At 43.6% G+C, this 19,749-nt stretch overlaps 1 protein-coding gene across 5 annotated transcripts in view; it reads left to right on the forward strand.

Annotated features, from left to right (window-relative positions):
• LOC147428391 (E3 SUMO-protein ligase SIZ1-like) overlaps positions 1-19,749 on the forward strand; it is a 53,351-nt gene that overhangs the window by 15,662 nt on the left and 17,940 nt on the right. For 3 of the 5 annotated variants that reach the window (XM_086496577.1, XM_086496576.1, XM_086496578.1), the window contains exons 5-7: positions 14,554-14,776; positions 14,865-14,992; positions 15,081-15,155. In XM_086496577.1, coding sequence (XP_086352703.1) covers positions 14,554-14,776; positions 14,865-14,992; positions 15,081-15,155 — 426 coding nt within the window. The remainder of the gene's footprint in view (positions 1-14,553; positions 14,777-14,864; positions 14,993-15,080; positions 15,156-19,749) is intronic. The other 2 variants (XM_086496580.1, XM_086496579.1) reach the window with 2 other exon arrangements.

Raw genomic sequence — 19,749 nt, forward strand, 5'->3', positions numbered from 1 at the left:
AAAGCCTAAGGAGAACAAGACGTCCACAAGTACCTCTCAGACTTCTCAGAACCCTCAGAACGGTAAGAACGGTAACTCTTCTAACCAATCTTTCAACAGTCTCTTAGAAAAGAACTCTCAAAGTGAACCTAAGGGTAAAGCTTACACAATTGCTAAATCTAAGCTCACTCCAGATGAAAAGGTAGCACAAGGAATTTTAGGAGGATACATCACGTCGGAAGAGCAAAGCACTTATTTTAAGGAAGGTCGTTGTTTTCATTGTCACATTAAGGGTCACATAAAAAGAACATGTCCTAAGCTCGACTCTAATGAATCTAAAGAATCCATAGAACCCACTTCCTTTGTCAATGCAATTAATGATAACACTAGTGTGCCCCAAGTTTCTCCCGACCCTCCCATTGATGAGTCTCTCATTAAATGTTATGGTCATATGATGGGGCAGCGTTTTGTCATATTGTTTGACCCAGGTAGTATCCATGATGTGATGAGTCCCTCTCTTGTTGAGAAAGCCCGCCTAGAGGTTAGTTAGAAATCTCCTCTCGAGGTTTTTGGCTTTGCTCCCGGTATGGACTTTCTCATCACGAAAGAGTGCCTTGATGTGTTGTTTACAATTCAACAAGTTGCTTTCCGAAGAAAATTTTTAGTCTCTCCTCTTTTAGGATGTGATATGCTATTGCACATTCGATGGTTTCGTGAGCATAATCCTTTCATTGATTGGGTGGAAAATACGTTCACTTTCAATGCCAAAAGTGACTCTCCCATTGTCATTCGTGGAGAGGAAGTTGTTCATTCTCCCTCTCTCTCATTGCTAATGTGCAGGCGAAGATTGAACATATTCAAGAGAAGGAGGCTCTCTCAGTCTCTTCTTCTCCAAAGCATGACACACAGGATTTGCATGATTATGAGAAGCATGATGAATTGAATGACAATGATTTGCATGATGGTTTGGATGACACTGACAAGCATGATGATTTGCATGATCAAGATGTGATTTCTCACAAGTATGATGATTTGCATGAAGAAGACGTGATTATTCACAAGAATGATGTGTTAGTTGATGCTTTTTCTAGCGAAGCTAACCTCGTTGCAGATTCGATCAATCACGAAGGATCGATCTTGGCTCTCAAGCCTAGGTACCAAGAACCTCTTCAAGAAGAACCGATCTTGGCTCTCGAGCCTAGGTCCAAAGAACCCTCACAGGAAGTATTATGTGTTCGCATGATTAGTACGCACGCATTGTTCGAGTGTTTCATTCGTGATCGTTTCTTGTATTTTAGTCAGCGTCTTTATGTGATCCCTTTTTCGAGGCATGACATATTGTATGTTGAGCGCGATGAAGTAAGGGTGGGGGTGGCTAATAACTCCGGGTTGGAGTGCGTCGAATCAAAATCCAATAGCTTTGTCTCCTCTTTTGTAGGACCGGTATGCTTTCAGAAAAGCACACCCCTGATGCTCTGATACCACTGTCACAAGGCGGGCACTACGTGCCAATAGAAAAGAACAGACTGGACAGACTTTTAGCACTTCATTAACAACTGAACATAGAGAGAGAGAGAGAGAGAGAGAGAGAGAAAAGAGAGAGAGAGAGAGAGAGAGAGAGAGAGAGAGAGAGAGAGAGAGAGAGAGAGAGAGAGAGAGAGAGAGAGAACACACTACACAGTGGTGTAATTCCACCCCAGAGAGTATTGGCCCCAAACCTTGGTGCCCCTTTCGGTAATTCTGTATATTGCATCAACACAGTACAAGCCGGTACTCCAGACTCTGCACCTTCTTTAGGAAGCATGCCAAAGAATGAGCCCTAGCCTCATATTGAAAGGCCCTTGGCTTGAAAAGCAGTTACAGTAAAAAGCCTTTAAACCTCAAAAGCTTCTGGTCCAAAAGCAATGCCAAAAGCTGCCAATGTAATTTACGGAAATCCGTACAGCCTGCCACGTCATCAGCCAGCGCAAAACGCGAAAATCCGTACAACTTGCCATGTCATCATGCCAACGCAATTTTCAAAAATCTGGCATGTCATCAGTTTTTGCGTGTGTACACGTCCTGCTTTATTTTAATCTGTCATTGGGGCCCCAACGGACGGGGTCCCCGTAAGTTGGTAGGACTTCTTCTTTTGTTACTTGTCCTCATAGGGTTTAGGCGCCTCGGCCATGTCTGTAAGTTGGCTCCATTCTTTAGGCTGTGACATGTCAGTAGTTTGCTACAGATCAAGAGTGGAGCTACCTTGGCAAGAGTGAACCACTACTTGCTTTGACTCGCTCGTGTTCCTATTGGGAAAACTGATCCCAATGCCTTCCTTAAAGCGTAGACGATTTTTTTTTTCCCGGAAAATTCAGCTTTGAATTGAGTCCAAGTCTTGTTGTAAGTTCCTTGCAGAGCTTTGGTATACCACCAAGTACTTGCAATTCACCTTGAGGTGTTTGGTCACATGCCTCACCTTCGACGCTTTTGAGAAATTGCCATTTGCAAAGGCATCTTCAAAGTGTCGAATGAAAGCAGTAGCTTTCGGAACATTTTCCCTTCAGTCAAAAGTATCAAACTTGACTGGAGTGTTCCTCCTTCTTCATATCCTTCCCAAAATGACGGGATTTCTTGGCTATGGTTCTGGGTTGATGTTCACCGATATTTTCTGGATTATGAAGGATCTGGATCATTCCCCTTCTTGGATTCTCTAGGTTCTTGATCTTGTCGCTTTCTCAGAGAATCCCAAGTCTTGTCGACTTCTTGCAAAGTGAAATTTTTTTCCAACTCTGCGAGCTTTTTCCTGCAGGACTTAGGGTTCCGCCTTCTAACTTCTCTCTTGGCTTGTCATGGCTTCTTCCCTATATCTTCTCAGAGTCGTCCTCCTTTACAAATAAAGAGAGGAGACCATGCTCTGATACCATTGTCACAAACGGGAGCGCATAACAATATAAAATGTACTCGGATAAATAGAGTTTACCACTTAATATTGAAGCCAGAGTATATAGAGAAAAATAGATAGAGAGAGAGATAGCGAGTGAAAAGATCGACACAGTATTGGGGACCAGAAGATGGGCTGGTCCCCACTTGAACCGAATGTATTACCGTGTTGGTTCTAGAATAAGACTTCATGGTTCTTGGAAGTCTCGACTTCCTATTCCTAGGGCAAAACCCTATTCCAAGGAACTTCCGTTCCTTATTCCAAATCCTCGAGAACCAAGGTTCTCGCCTCCAGATCTCACCATCCCTGCAATTCTTGTCCTACTAGGTTTTCCAGAGTCCTCTTCCCACAGAACAACTCTGCTTTCTCAGACACGGAGTCCTTTCTTGGGAATCTCAACTTCTGGATCACAACTCGAGAGATTACCTCTCTCCGATACGTGGATCTACTTCCCAAACCCGGATACGGAACCCTTGGGCTGATCTGGCTCTAATTCCTTAGAGCGCTTTTCTTCTGCAGAGGCTCATGCCTTCCTCTGCTCCTACTCGCTCATGAGAGAAAATTCACTTGCAAACAAACAATTAGTAAACAAAAACAGAAAATCATTACCTTCGATGTCTCCACACTTGGAACGCAACTTGGTTCACGAGAAGCAACTTCTTGGAAGAGAGCTCTATGCGGAAATCCTTCTCTTCAAATCCTACACACAGAAGAGGTGTGTTCTCGGGTTCCTTCTTGTAAATCAGCCCCGTCTACGACTTTTATGGGCTGAAAACAGAGAAAAACAGCAACATGTCGCGGTGGAAACTTTCTCCGTCGGCACTTCTTTGCCATGGAACTCGCCTACATAGTCCTGGCAACATCCGGTACACTCGAGGCAGCCATGAGGTTCACCGGCGACGTTCGTCTTCGTGGCTGAAATCTGCAGCACCTCCCCATGTTCCTAGCGATGGCGTTTCCGAGACCTCTGAGTGAGAGAGGGAGTTTGCTTTTATTGCTTTTGGCAGCCGGCAGGAATAGAGGAGGGGAGGGGATGCAAGAAAAGCGAAATCGCGAAATCGTTTTCTTTATAAAAAAAAAGAAAGAAAAAAAAATCTCTGTCAGAAAAAGAGGAAGAGAAAAAGGATGGCTGATCTGATGCCTTATTTGCCTGGTGGTTGCCCACTTATTAAGTGGGTGGCCGGGTATTTTAAGAATGATCTGAACCTGCCCAAAAACTCAATAAAACCTTATAAGTTAAAAACAATGCTTTCACAGCACTTTCCCAGGTGTCCCTGGATGCAATCACATGCACAGTTGCAATGCAGACATAAACTTCCTCACGGAAAAGCGTCTGCTTTTCTGAAAAGCAACACGCTTTCTCAAAAAGCATACTCAAAGTTTCCTCCAAACCCATCCTCATTCAAGTGCTTGCTCATCCTTGTGCACAATTCTAACACAGTTCGGAATTTCCTTCCGACTATGGATATCCCCTTTCCGATGCAACCGTCACCCACCTTATGACGCATACCCATTACCTAATCCTTTCCTACTGAACTTATGGTACAATCTCCTTCGTGATGCTCTATGTCACCCATCCTATGACGCATCGGAGATGTCTGTTCCCGGATGGTCGAATACTTCCTCCCGATGCTCCCTGTCACCCATCCGATGTGATGCATCAAAAGTACCCGTTCTTGGTGGCCTCACAGATATTCCCTTACACAGTGCTCCTGTCATCACTCTGAATGACGCACTAGAAATATCTGTACTCGGATGTCTCCAGTGAGAAAAACCTAGTGTCACAAGACGGGCACCACATGCCAATAGAAAAGAGCAGACTGAACAGACTTTTAGCACTTCAATAACAACTGAACTGAAGGAGAGAGACGACACGCGACACGTAGTGGCGGAATTCCACCCCAGAGAGTATTGGCCCCAAACCTTGGCGCCCCTTTCGGTATTTCTTTATATTGCATCAACAGAGTACAAGCCGGTACTCCACCCTCTTCACCTTCTCCAGGAAGCATACCAGATAATGAGCCCTAACCTCATATGTAAAGGCCCTAGGTCCCAAAAGCAGTTTACAGTAAAAAGCCTTCAAATTCAAAAGCATCTGGTCCAAAAGCAAAGCCAAAAAGCTGCCAGCGTAATTTACAGAAATCTGTATAGCATGCCACGTCATCAGCTAGCGTAAAACGCGGAAATCCATACAGCTTGCCACGTCACCATGCCAGCGCAATTTTCGAAAATCTGCCACATCATCAGTTTTTGGCGTGTGTCCGGATCCTGCTTTATTTTCTTTCTTTATGTCACTTGGGGCCCCATCGAACGGGGTCCCCATAAGTTGGTAGGACTTCTTCTGTTACTTGTTCTTCTTAGGGTTTACGCCCGTCGGCCACATCTGTAAGTTGGCCCATTCTTTAGGCTTTGACACGTCAGTAGTTTGTTACACCCTCTCACTTAAAATTCCAATAATTCATTTAGAATTATTTTTCCTTGTGTTCCAAGCGAGAAAACCCTCTCACTTAAATCCAATAATTCATTTAGAATTATTTTTCTGTAAGATAAAGCCAATTTAGCAACAAGAGCGTTGCTGCTGCAAGTTTGAGCAGGTGTGAGCTGCAGTCTTTTACCATTATCTTCCCATCTCCATTATAGGTTTCCATAATACAAGGCAGTAAGGTTTTAGATCCAAGTGTATTTGGATTTTTAGTGATAAGAGTCTTTCAAGCTTCAAGAGGTGAATATCAGAAGATTCACCAACAACTAGGTATGAGTCTAATTTGGGCTCCAGACTTTGGTAAGCCTTTCTTTTATGGGGAATTCTACTGTGTTTTGGATTCTGTTCCCTAGGGGTATTTCTCTTTAGTGATCATGGATTTTGACGGGATGTCCACTGGAATCAAACTCTCAATAGATACTCTTAGTTCCATTCATAGTTCAATGGCTTCATTAGAGGCATGTTGTTTGATATGCAAATTGGTGGGAGGAAGGCTGTTAGCGACACAGCTTTTGGACTTCCTTAAAGCTCCCTTACTCATGCCACTCATTCGCAAGATTGTGTTAGTCTTTGCTTTGGGGAGAGGTTGTTACATGGTTCAGTTTGAGACATCGGATGAGGCTAGTGTCACAAAGTGATGACGTGGCTACGAACAACAGAAACCTTAATATTTGCCAAAAACCCTAAAATTCTTGCAAACCCTAATTTTTGCCAAAAACCCTAATTTCTGGAAATCGTGGAGGTGGATTTTTTTTTTTGTGGGAAATTTTGAGCGACGCAAATCTCAGCTTTTTGCTATGATTTGGGAGAAAGAGAGAGAAAAAGAGAACTTGCTTTTTATTGAGTCATTGAGAGAGAGAGAGAGAATCTGTTTTTGCTTTCAAGCTTTTGGGGCTCTGCTTTTGGGCATCCCCTGTAATCTATAAATTAGTGGTGAGGGCCTCACCTCTCAGAGCATCTGGACGCAGAGTCTGAGAGTGAATCCCGACCCACTCTCTTGTACTTTGAACTGATTAATATAAAAAGAAATACTGAAAGGGGCGCCAGTCTTTGGGGTTAATATCTCTAGGCGCGGAACTCCGTCGGGCCAGTGCAAATCTATTGTGATCTGTGAATTGTTTTGAAGTGGTTATTTGGTGCTGTCGCGGTTGATTCTTGACTTGGAGTGTCCAAGTCTGTTATACAGCTAGTCTAGCATTGGCATAGTGTCCCCTCTGCATATTGTTATTCGTACACATGGAGACGGGAGATGGATCTAGCTAGCCTCGGTAATGGTCTTGTAGTTACCGTGAGATTTCTAGGACTATTGCTAGAATTCCAGTTGCATATTATAGAGATAGTATTAGTCTTGGTGTAGAGCTGGGTGAGGGTGGTGCACCATACCCCAACCTTCGACTGATTCTTAACCCCTCGTGAAGAATTCCCCTGGATTCATCTCTCTCCCTTCTTGTCACGTGCACATCTAACCCTACGTGTACGTGGACAAGCTACTTCATGACTAGGGTTCAGTTCAATTGAGTTAGCTTAGGAAGTGATCTTGCACTTTTGTGAGTCTGTTTGCAGACCGTGCATGTCCACATACTTAGAGTAGATGCATATCCTCTGGTTGCACACAACATGATCATCAGATTTCCATCAGAACCCATCAGGAGCATTTTTAAAGTGCATAGACCTATTTTCCCTATTTTTAGCCAATTTTCACTTATTATTTTTAAGTGACTTTTGTTAGGAACTGGGTAGGGCAATTTAGAACCGCAAGTATATAAGAAACCCTAGCGCTAGCATTTCTGGCAGAAGAGGCAGCAGAAACAAGAGTTCAACATGCAAGCCTTGTCATGGTTGCATATCCTAGCCATCGACATCGTTAGCATTTTCAGAATTCTGTCATAGCCTCATCGTCGTCGTCGTTATCGTCGTCGTCGTCATGGACACAATACCCCAACATCTAGCACCCTTGTGTTGTGGCTTGGCTCTTGCCTAGCTTAGCATAGGGACCTTCAATACCCATCAGTACCCTTCAGTACCTGTAGTACCCCTCAATACCCATTAGTAGTCACAATACCCCTCTGTATCCATCAATACCCGCAGTACCCCAGTAGCTGCAGTACCCTAGTACCCGTGATACCCTTTAGTTTCTCAGTAGTACCCAGTATCAGTAGCATCAATACCCATTAGCATCTACATCTCAACATTCAGTCATTGTATTAGCATTGTGCAAGAAATAAAGAAAGTACTTACTGTGATAACAGAGCAAGGGGACCCGACATTCGTTGTTGTCTCTTTTCTCTCTCTTTCATTCAGTTCAGTTGACTTCTTTCAAGTGAAGTAAAGTGTCCCTTGTGTTTGTGCGGAGAACTAGATCCGAGCTAAGTCCTTAAAACACTTTCATAGCACCTGATGTAAGGTGCAGCGGAAGTGAATGTTGATATTGCTCAAGCTGAGTGCTCCGACTTACGGAAGGGAGAGCCTTCCGTTCCTTTAGAGAGAGAATGCAATGACAAAGTGAATGCTACTGTGAATGAAGGTGTTGAGATAGAGAAAGAGAGAGAGAAGAATATGACACCAGACGGTTCTCAAACCCTCCTCAAGGGCCCCCTTCTCTATGGTGAGAGAGGTCTATGCTATAGATTGCACAAATCTGGTACAATGGTCTAAATGCAATGGGCTTGCCGACGATGTCGACGGCAATGATGACGATCACGAGGACGGGCTGAAAATTGAGAACGCTAGGGCTGAAATGCTGAAATCTGCAAAAGGTTGACTTTATGCTGAATACTGACATTGTGTCGGTGAGGATGGCGGTGTCAACGACTCGACGACGATGCGCTGAAAATGCAGATGCTGGAATCTGAAAACAACGGGTTGAAACTGTAAATGCTGGCTGTCTCGACGGTACGGCGAGGATCTGCTGCGGGTAGGTAAGATCTGCGAGGCTATTATGGCTAAATTTGCAAATGCAGAGGGCTGAAAACTGAAAACGATGATGTATCTGCAAGCCTAGAAAACGTTGGGGCTGATTTACTGAGTTTGCAAAAACGCTAGGCTGATCTGTAAACTAGGAAAACGCTAGGCCGATCTGCCAATGCAAAAACGTAGGGTCCTGTAGACTGAAAACGCTAAAATCTGCAAGTTGCCTGAGCTCCTTCTGTTGCTTATTCTCCTTCTATTAAGTGACCACTTGGCTTCTTTTATATTTTCTTAGCAATTCGCCCTCCTTACTTTTCCAACAAAAGTCACTCATTAATAAATAAGTGAAAAATGTGTATTTTGGGAAAAGGGTTCTATGCTCTGTAAAATGCTCATGATGGGTACTCATGCATGATGCTAATGATTATGCTGTGTCCAATCAGAGGATATGCAACTAATCTAAGTGCCTGGACATGCATGGCCTGCGCACAGGCTCACAAGGGTGCCATAACACTCCCTAGGCTGACCTGAACCCTAGACCTAAGATAGCTTGTCCACCCACCTGACAATCGTTTCTGTATACCACGGATTAATGATATTCTGCATCGGCTTGAAGGCTCTTCTTGTTTTAGTCGTATCGACATGAAGAGTGGCTACCATCATATTCGCATTCACCCAACCGATGTATCAAGGACAACCTTTGAACCACTTTTGTACTTTATGAATTTTTGCTCATGCCTTTTGCACTAACAAATACCCCTGCCACCTTCAATCGAATGATGGAGCGTATTTGAGAAAACACAGTGATTTTGTGGGCAGTTTCTTTGACGACTTGATTATCTTCTCCAAGAATGAAGATGAACATCGATGACGTTTTGCTTTGGTATTTGAGGAATTCCACAACCATAAATTTGAGAAACAGATCCACTACCTCGGACGTATCATATCGACAGAGGGGGTTAGAATATATCTTGAAAAGGTAAAGCTAGACACGAGTGACCCCACTTAACTTCTGTTGATGAGTTTCACAATTTCTTGGGCCTTGCCTCATGCTACGGGCGATTTATTGCTGATTTTACTCGGAAAGGAGCTATCTTTAGATGGACCTCTACACGAGAGCACAACGAAGTGTGTGGGGGACTTCCTAAGCACTCAAAGTGGAGGGAGTATGATTCTCTCTTGACGGTTGTACACATTCAGTTAAAGCAAGAGACAACTACCCAATCGGGTGCACTGACAGTGGTGGTTGAGGGACACTCACCCACTTGTGCAGGAGCATCCCGCTCCACTATCTTCTTTTCCTTTGTCAATTTTGTTCAGCTATTTCAAGTATCTTTGGAGTACTAAAGTTGCTTCGAGGCTACAAAGACCAGTAGTTAGCTGATGTCACAAGACGGGCACCACGTGCCAATAGAAAAGAACAGATTGAACAGACTTTTAGCTCTTCAATAACAACTGAACTGAAAGAGAGACGACACACGACACGGAGTTGCGGAATTCCACCCTAGCGAGTATTGGCCCCAAACCTTGGCGCCCCTTTTAGTATTTCTTTGTATTGCATCAACACAGTACAAGCCGGTACTCTAGACTCTGCACCTTCTCCAGGAAGCATGCCAGAGAATGAGCCCTAGCCTCATATTTAAAGGCCCTTGGCTTGAAAAGCAGTTACAGTGAAAATCCTTCAAACTCAAAAGCATCTGGTCCAAAAGCAAAGCCAAAAAGTTGCCAGTGCAATATACGGAAGTCCGTACAGCCTGCCACATCATCAGCTAGCATGAAACCCGGAATTTCGTACAACGTGCCACGTCATCATGCCAGCGTAATTTTCGAAAAAGCTGCCACGTCATCAGTTTTGCGTGAGTGTGTATGTGGGTCCTACTTTATTTTACTTTCTTTATGTCACTTGGGGCCCCATCGAACAGGGTCCCCATAAGTTGGTAGGACTTCTTCTTCTGTTACTTGTTCTTCTTAGGGTTTAGGCCCCTCGACCGGCTTCTGTAAGTTAACTCCATTCTTTAGGCTTTGCCATGTCAGCAGTTTGTTACATCTCCCCTTCTTGAAAGAGAGTAATCGTCCGTGATTACAACATATCTACAAAACGATTCAAGTTAGCTCAAATTTTTTTTTCGAGGGACAATTTGCTCTTTTTATTAAGGAGTTAGCTTCTCCTTTTGGCTGTTTTGATAAAGGAGTTAGCTTCTTCTTTCGTCCAGATTGGAATTCTTGATATTCCAACGTAGTAAAATTAGCCATCACACGCAGATTGTATTGATCTTCCATGGGTGTTTTGATGCACTAAATTACATACCCAGGCAATCTCATCCAATTAGGAATATTCAATAGTTGGCACATCACAATGTAACACAAATGCTCACTTATGCATGTTACAAGACATAGAAACATAAAGCCGTCGATGAACACTCCCCCTGCAAATAACCATCCAGGTCCGGGCCATGAGCTGTTCAACGATTCCCTCATCACTCCTCCCGCAAATAACCCATGAGATATACAACCAAACGCCCCCCAGATCGCAGCCTGCGTCGTTTGGAGGTGTTGAGAGTAACCACTACTCAGACTTCTTAATACTCTCCTTGTAAATAACCACACAGGTCCGGGCCATGAATAAAAAAAAACAGCACTGTTCAATCATTCAAAACTTCCCCCGCAAATAACCACAAAGGTCCGGGCCATGAGTATGAACAAGCATTCTCAAACATAATTTCTCACTGCTCTACCCGGGAGTAAAATCACCAATCATGAAACCAATATTAAAACCAGAGTCAAACATTTCAAATTGGCACCAAGACAGATTCAAAATAGATACCATCCATTTCAAACAAATTTCAAACCATACTTTCTCAAACAAAGTTCAAAAGTATCAACTATAAAACAACTAGAAAGTTCATTCAGGGTTTTGTTCGGACAATCGAACTTGGAGGATGACTAGCTTGCCCTTCTACATCACGGTGATGGTTCGGTTCCGAACCTGGAGAGTCGCATCATTCTTGTCATGCCAAGGCATGCCTAATAGAATGTCACAATTGCCCAACTTCATGATGTGGAAATCAGCTTTTCCATGATAATCTTGAATAGTCACTGGAAGAGCACCAATGAGCGGTGCCACTTTCTGAGTTTGCCCCGTGGCTAGCTCAGCTTCAATTTCTCCACCCTTTGCATCATAATCAAAGTGCATCTGCTTGAAGAATCCTGGATGGATGAAGTTCTCTGTAGCTCCGGGGTCAAAGAAAAATAAGGGCTTTGAAGCCATTGACTTTGCCATATGCTCGACACAATTCATTTGTACTTTCAAGGCGTATGCCATAGATGTCAAGTACTAATCCAATAGCCAGTTTAACTCGTTTGGCTGGAGACGGTCCTGGGTTTGTGTCAACCGTCGACGCGGGAGTTGGCTCCGCGGGTTTGTCAGTGCGTTGGGGACAACTAAAATAGTTATGTCTTGTTTGAAAGCATCCAAAACATTGGCCTTCTTGTAGTAAGGTGTCTCGTTGTTGAGGTGTCAAACGAGGCCTTTGTGGTTGACTTTCACGAGACTCTCGAGAATTTGTTCTTTGTTCGCGAGAGTTGTGGTTAGTGGCCGGAGATTCTTCTGTGGTAAACTCTAGCTTCCCTTCATCAGTTTATAGCCGACTGCGACATGGTCCATAAGTTCTTGCATGGTGGAGACTTGCTTGGATAGACAATATTCCTGCAATGGTGATGGTAGTCCAATGGTGTATCGCTCGCATTGGGCTTCCAAGGGAATAGATCTAAAGAAGGACACCGGAAGGTACACTTCGAGAAACCTTTGGTTATATTCGTCCATGGTTTTGGTGGCAAGCATTTACAAGTTGCCCCACTCTGCCAAAATCCGGACTTCAAACATAGAAGTCATGTAACTACGTGCAAAAACTGTCTTGAAAGCTTGCCAGGTTCTTGGAGCATGCGGTTGTGTAGCGATTGAACACCACCATTGCATAGCATTATCTTTAAGAAATCCCGCTGCTCGAGAAATCTTGGATTCTTTTGTATAGTTCCCTAAAGCATAGATGTTGTCGAATTGCTGTAGGAACTGCAATGATTTCTTGCGATCTTTCACCCCGGAAAAAGTGAAAAATTTGACTGTCATGCCACCATCTTTGAAATCTTTGGGTTGGTCAGGCGCATATCCCGGGTATGGATAATAAGGGTATCCATATGGGCTCCAACCATTGTAGCCTAGTGGTGGTGGAGGTGGGGGCAATGGCGGCGGCAAAGGTGGTTGCACTGGATCAGGGTCAGATGGCTGCACCATATTCCTGAAAACTCCCCCGATCGGAACAGACAGCTGAGAAGGTTGCCGGTTGGAAGCTCTCGTACTTTCTGATGCCGAAGGAGGTACCACCTAGGGCATCAGAGGGGGTAACATGTAGTTCAAAAATTGTTGAAGACTTTGCAGCATCAGAAGATTCTGCTGAGGATGCCGCAAAAGAATGTCGTGAATTTCGTTGAGCAGAAATTGCAAATATTCTGCTGAATCCATGAATTCCAAGTCTTGGGTTCTTTATGGCTTATGCCCTGTAAGACACAGCGATGAAGACGGGAGCGCGCCCGATGCGCGATGAAGTAAGGGTGGGAGTGCCTAATAAGTCCGGGTCAGAGAGCGAAGATACCTCAAATAAAAATCCAATATACTGCTCTTTTGTAGGACCGGTATGCTTTCAGAAAAGCACACGCCTGATGCTCTGATACCACTTTCACAAGACGGGCACCACGTGCCAATAGAAAAGAACAGACTGAACAGACTTTTAGCACTTCAATAACAACTGAAGTGAAGGAGAGAGACGACACGCGACATGGAGTGGCAGAATTCCACCCTAGAGAGTATTGGCCCCAGACCTTGGCGCCCCTTTCGGTATTTCTGTATATTGCATCAACACAGTACAAGCCGGTACTCCAGACTCTGCACCTTCTCTAGGAAGCATGCCAGAGGATGAGCCCTAGCCTCATATTTAAAGGGCCCTTGGCCTAAAAAGTAGTTACAGTGAAAAGCCTTTCAAACTCAAAAGCATTTGGTCCAAAAGCAAAGCCAAAAAACTGCCAGCGCAATTTACGAAAATCCGTACAGCTTGCCACGTCATCAGCTAGCGCAAAACGCGGAATTCTGTACAACTTGCCACGTCATCATGCTCAAGGCAATTTTCAAAAAAGTTGCCATGTCATCAGTTTTGCGTGAGTGTGTATGTGGGTCTTGCTTTTTTTTACTTCCTTTATGTCACTTGGGGCCCCATAGAACGGGGACCCCATAAGTTGGTAGGACTTCTTCTGTTACTTGTTCTTCTTAGGGTTTAGGCCCCTCGGTTGGCTTTTGTAAGTTGACTCCATTCTTTAGGCTTTGACACGTCAACAGTTTGTTACAACTGACTTCTCTCCGACCACTCGCCTGGAGTGGTTTACAATTTTTCTCTATGCTACAAATGGTGTTATTTATTCTCAGCCATTTAGATTTTCTCATCTTTTCTCTAGTAAATCTGCTTTTGTTATTCAATCTTGTCATCTTGTTTCTTCACTTGTTGAACAAGGATACCCATCAATACCCATCATGAAAAGAATGGTCGATCGTTTTTGCAAGGTTTCTTCTTTTGGAGTGTCTCAGACAATTAGAAGTAAATTCAATAAAAGTGGGGAGCTTGAAAACCCTCAGCATAGTGCGTACTAAGCTCTCTTTGGTACATTTAGTTTTTTGCTCTTACTTCACATTGCTTACCGTGGCCTCCAGAATCTGATAGAAACCGAGTTTGTTGTTTTTGTATAGTATGTTCTATATGAGTCTAGTCAAACAAGCACCTACTTGTGGGCACTTGATGATGTGCATTGTGAAGTGGGGTCTTGTAGCTATTGTATGGGATATGGATGGTAAAGATTCTTCTTGTTTGGAAAAATAGTGAAGGTAAGGTCACAGGTTGTCAGGTTTTCAACAAGTATTAATTTGGTTATGTATTGCCACTTCTAGGCTGGTACATTGTAGATTGTCGTTTTAGTCTTTAGCTCATATTAGGATCTTTTTTTGAGTTCGAACTGTAGGAGTTTAGTCTTTGCATTGTTTTATCATTGTCTTTAAAGTTTAGTACTTGTTTCAAAACTTTTGTGCAATAAGCTTCTCTGTGTTTTCTGCCAAACTCTATAGCTTAGTGCACATTATAGAGTTGTTTAACTAGTTCACAATGCAAGTAGTAGCCTACAACGAAAGAGTTATCTGCCATATTTTGTCTGGCCTTACATGGAACAGTAGGACAGCAAGTAGAAGACGCAGGCCTTTGTTAACTTGCTCAGCTGCCTTTACTAACAGAATGCGCCGCTTCAGCGCTCCTGATCTGGCAACAAGCATGGTTGACAATGGAATTAGAGTTGGATCATTTCAACATAGTTCACACGATGGCATGCGATGTGCTACTGACTCCAAGATGCGTTGCCCTTGCGGCAATCCAATGGAGCTTGGTTCAATGATACAGGTACAATTTATATTCTGTGATATTTTTGCTCACTACTGTTGGTCATGTGGAGAAATAACTCCTATGTTTTGACATTTTTGCTGTGCAGTGTGATGCTCCTAGCTGTTTGGCACGGCAGCATGTCAATTGTGTTATTTTGCCCGAGAAAGAAGATATGAAGCCAGAAATTCCTACCAAATTTTTCTGTGAAGTTTGTCGCATCGAACATGGAGATCCGTGAGTACTCTTTTCTTACATGTCTCATGTACTCGGAAAAATTCTGAAGTTTGTCTGCATTTTAATAGCCCATATCATTTTTGTGCAGGTTCTGTGTTTCAATGGCTCACCCACTCATGCCAATAAAAACTATTGCTTCCATCACGTATCCTCCGGAAGGGAGGTTAGTTCTTCTCTACAAAGAAATACGTGAATGATTTATAAGTTTTGAGTCTTGAATCATAAAGTAACTGCTATGCTGTTTATCTTATTGCCAAGGGACATAGATTAATAGACACATTGAACTCATGAAAGGAGAGCCAAGGCTTTACCTCCTTCTATGGAAGAGGAGGTTAGCAAACCCAAGTTGAGTGAGATTGAGTAGTGGTTTCTGAGTGCGCAGATCGAATGCACACACAGAGAGAGAGAAATGAAATCAAAGTCAGAGTAACAAGATGACAAAATGACAAAATAAATACTATGGAATCCTAAACTGCTAGGTGTGAACTAAGCAGCTAGCTGGGATAGCTAGATCACAAGAGATCCAGCATCGGTCGCCGGCGGATCTCATCAATCTCCTCCATGGCAGTAGTCTGACCGGGCGTTGTGCGTGTCTTGCCAAAGTGATCCGAATCCTCTGATGCAGCCTCTGTCGATGCTGTGTAGTCCTCCGCAGTCGTGGACATCTGGATCTCCCCAGCTCGTGTGCCTCTGGTGTGAGGTGACGAGCTCTGCTGTGGTAGTAGCTCCTTCGGATGTCCAGTGGCAGCTCTAAAGAAGTCTGTGATCTGTCTCCCTCTCCTCTCATCAAACTCTCTCTGTGTCTGTGCAGCTCGAGCAAAAACAGACCCAGGCATCTCAGAGAGAGAGAGAGAGAGAGAGAGAGAGAGAGAGAGAGAGAGAGCATGGATTTTGTGCGCTAGCTGCAGGGAGGAGCTTACGATAAGTCCACAAAACCTAAAAAAGATAGGTTGTGGGACTTTCTATTAAAATGGGCAAACATTTGGCCACTTGGATAATGTGAAGACTTTAAAGATAATTTAAGTGGCCCAAAGGCCAAGAAATGATGTATAATGCCTGTAAAGGCCCAAAATAGTGGGCCAAAAATATACAGAAAATATGCGTGTGAAGCTCTTGATCAGAGCTATACAATTAAAAAGGTCTAGAGGAGATCTAAAGCGACGTCTTGGCAGTTTATTCCCAACAGCCTTCCACTTAAAGGCCCAGAGAGTCGCCTTTAAGCTATGTAACTCCCACCATCTGTAGGCAATGCTCATGTTGTGCCTTAGGCAGACTTTTCATAAAAGCATCTGTACGGTTTTCATGTGTACAGATTTTGATCAATGAGACCAAACTATCATCAAGCATTTGTCTAATAAAATGGTACCACACATCAATGTGTTTGGTACGCGCATGAAACATGGCATTTTAGCCAAACAGACTGCACTATGGCTATCACAACCAAGGACAGGCGTGTCATAGACAATCCAAGCTCACTGACTAGGTGCACTAACCATATGGCTTCTACGGAAGCCTCAATGACTGAAATATATTCAGCTTCAACAGTGAAGAGTGCAACTATCCTCTGAAGTCTAGAGCACCATGAAATAGCACCACGTGCCAAGGTGTAAATGTATCCACTAGTTGACTGATGGTGACGTGCCCCCGGACACACACACATCATGTTGATCCCATGAAATGCGCCGACAGGTTGACGTGGTGAAGTGTACGGACGTCCGCAATTTCCGCTGACTGTTGACGTCGTAGATTTCCGCAATTTTTGTTGACTTGCTGACATGGCAGTGCGTACGGATTTCCGGAAATTACGTTGGCTGCTTTTGGATGGCAGATTTTTAACCAATGCTTTTGGGAGCCATAGCTTTTGAGTTTAAGATTTTGGGGCTCTGCTTTTGGGCATCCCTTCTAAGAATAAATAAGTTCTTTTGGGACTCACTCCTCAGAGCATTTGTACGTAGAGTCTGAGAGTGAGTACCCACAGACTCTCTTGTACTTTGCACACAGATTAATATAAAAAGAAATACCGAAAGGGGCGCTAGTCTTTGGGGCAAATACCTTTGGGCACAGAACTACGCTGGGCCGTGTCGTCTTTTGTGAACTGTTTTGAAGTGAATCTCTACCATGTCGTGGTAGAATCTTGACTTGGGGTGTCCAAGTTTGTTACAGTTGTCCCCTCTACCCAACTAAGTTGGGGAGAAGTATGCCACATCACAAACTTGTGACATACCCGCCCTCGATTATGCGTGCAAAACAGACAGAACAAAAAATAGCTCAGTAGACATTGACTCTTAAGTATTGACGCACTAGATTGCACACATTCAATACTTGCACAATGAGGGCAGTCACTAAACATTCACTTCACATTCACATCATTATCTTTGTCGAGATCTCAAATGAGAATCATTATCACTGTAACTTATTTAGCAATCACATCCAGACCGCGCTCATCGGTTCATGGATGTCTTGATCTACTAAATCTTGTTATTGTCATATTCTCATCACCTGCCATGTGACTAGATAAAATGCTGTAGTTATTTCATCTTTCTGACACGTACTCAAACAATACACACATGAGAGAGGACATGCAACAAATTCATTATAGGAATTCCCATTTCAATGTACGTATTTTCATAAAGTCATTCAACAAAACACTATCAGCCTGTCACTATTCCTAAACTCTGGAGTGGAGTGGCTTCCCTCTTGTGCAGTCCGCACTGATCCAGATTCAACCCGCTGATTCATCGGTAACTTTTGGAATAGTCAGTGCAAAACCAAAAACCTCAATGTAAGCTCTAGTATTTGAGGAGAATTTGCCAAGTTGTCCTCCTCCATCCACTCCGCATCAAGAGGCGGATAGCTCTTGAATTTGACCAAATTTGGGCGGACCAACTTACCTTTCAGTCTTCTTTCCTTGTGTGCTAGGACCTGTTTTGCAATGAGAATCTCTTCTGTCCTTCGACTTTTGGTTGCTCGTCTAGCCCCACGGTAGTCACCCCCTGAGAGACTTGAGGGTCATAGCATCTAGTCCACCAAATAGACCACCGTATAGGGTTAGTGCAGCTCAGTAGAAAGAGATTATGAGTTAGGTCAATGAGCTTTTAGAGAAGCCTAGTTCATCCCCTTTGGTTCCCCTGTACTCCTAGTGCAGAAGAAGGATGGTTCATGATGCTTGTGCATTGACTACCGCGCTTTGAATAGGAATACCATCAAGAATAAGTTCCCCATACCGAGGACAGGTGACATTCTTGATCGACTTGAGGGAGCGTCACTATTTAGCAAGATAGATTTAGAGAGTGGGCCCCATCAGATACGCATTAGGCCAGAAGATGTCCATATGTCCACTGGCACTTCATCTTTGAAAGGGCTCAATAGACTCACATGAAGGCATTGTGAATCTTCCAAGTATCTGGTAACTTCAATCGGAAGGATACATAGTTTATTTTTTCTTGTACTTGGAATGGTCCATAGTATCGCATACTAAGCTTTGAAAAAAGCCCCTCCTTACCCTTCCGCTTTTGTAGGCGTGCTCCAATCATTCTCCTTCAATTGAAAGTCACGTAGATGCTTGTCTACTACCTTCTTATGCTCTGCTTCAGACTTCTGCAAAGTCTCCCTTACCTTGGCAAAAGCAATGTCTAGATCTTGTGTGTACGGATCTCCTTGAAAAATCTTGTCCTTGGTGCTCAAAATTGGTGGAACCTTTTTGACACCCTCAACAATCTCAAATGGCACCTTCCTCGTAGAAGTGTGAACAATGTTATACAAGACTAGTACAACCAAACACTCCCCAGACCGTAGCCTGCCTCGCTTGGAGGTTCAAGCATACAACCAAACGCTCCCCACACATTCCGTATGCGTCGTTCGGAGGTTTTCTAGGATACAACGAAACGCTCCCTAGGCATCCCGTCTGTGTCGTTCCAAGGTTCAGACAATACCAAAACAACATTTCTTACTACTCCACCTGGGAGTAAATTACCAATCAATGAAACCAGTATTTAAAACCAGAATACCAAAACAACATTTCTCACTACTCCACTCAGGAGTAAATTACCAATCAATGAAACCAGTATTTTAAACCAGAGTCAAACAACTCAAATTGGCACCACTCTGGTTTAAAACAAATATCATCGCTAGCTCGGCTTCTACTTCTCCACCCTCTGCATGGTAATCAAAGTGCATCCGCTTCAAGAATCCTGGATGGATGAAGTTCTCTATAGCTCTGGGGTCAAGGAAAATAAGGGCTTTCAAGCCGTTGACTTTGCCATATGCTCAACCTAATTCATTTGTACTTTCAAGGCGTATGCCATAGATATCAGGGACTAGTTGTAACAAACTTGGACACTCAAAGTCAAGATTCTACCGCGACACAGCAGAGATTCACTTCAAAACAGTTCACAATTCACACTTGATTCGACACGGCCCGGGGTAGTTCCGTGCCTAGAGATATTGGCCCCAAAGACTGGCTCCCCTTTAGGTATTCTTTTTGTATTAATTTGTGTTCAAAGTACAAGAGAGTGGGAGGGTGCTCTGTCCCCAACGTGTGACTACTATCTATCCTTTTTGTTGATTTCTTTGTTATTATTTATTCATTTTCACTTTTTGGAAACACCCCTTGAGAAATCTAACTGCCCTGCATTGCATAACTAGTGTGGAACTGTTCAGAGGGAGTCCAGGCCTGAGGGCAAGAGAGCACTAAGGTTGGACAAGGACTATGGTTAGCCAAACTGGGGTCATTGACTAACCAAAGTGGAATCCTTTGC

Source organism: Adiantum capillus-veneris, chromosome 23 (genome assembly GCF_014529385.1).
Source record: "Adiantum capillus-veneris isolate H3 chromosome 23, ASM1452938v2, whole genome shotgun sequence".
Classification (NCBI taxonomy): Eukaryota; Viridiplantae; Streptophyta; class Polypodiopsida; order Polypodiales; family Pteridaceae; genus Adiantum; species Adiantum capillus-veneris.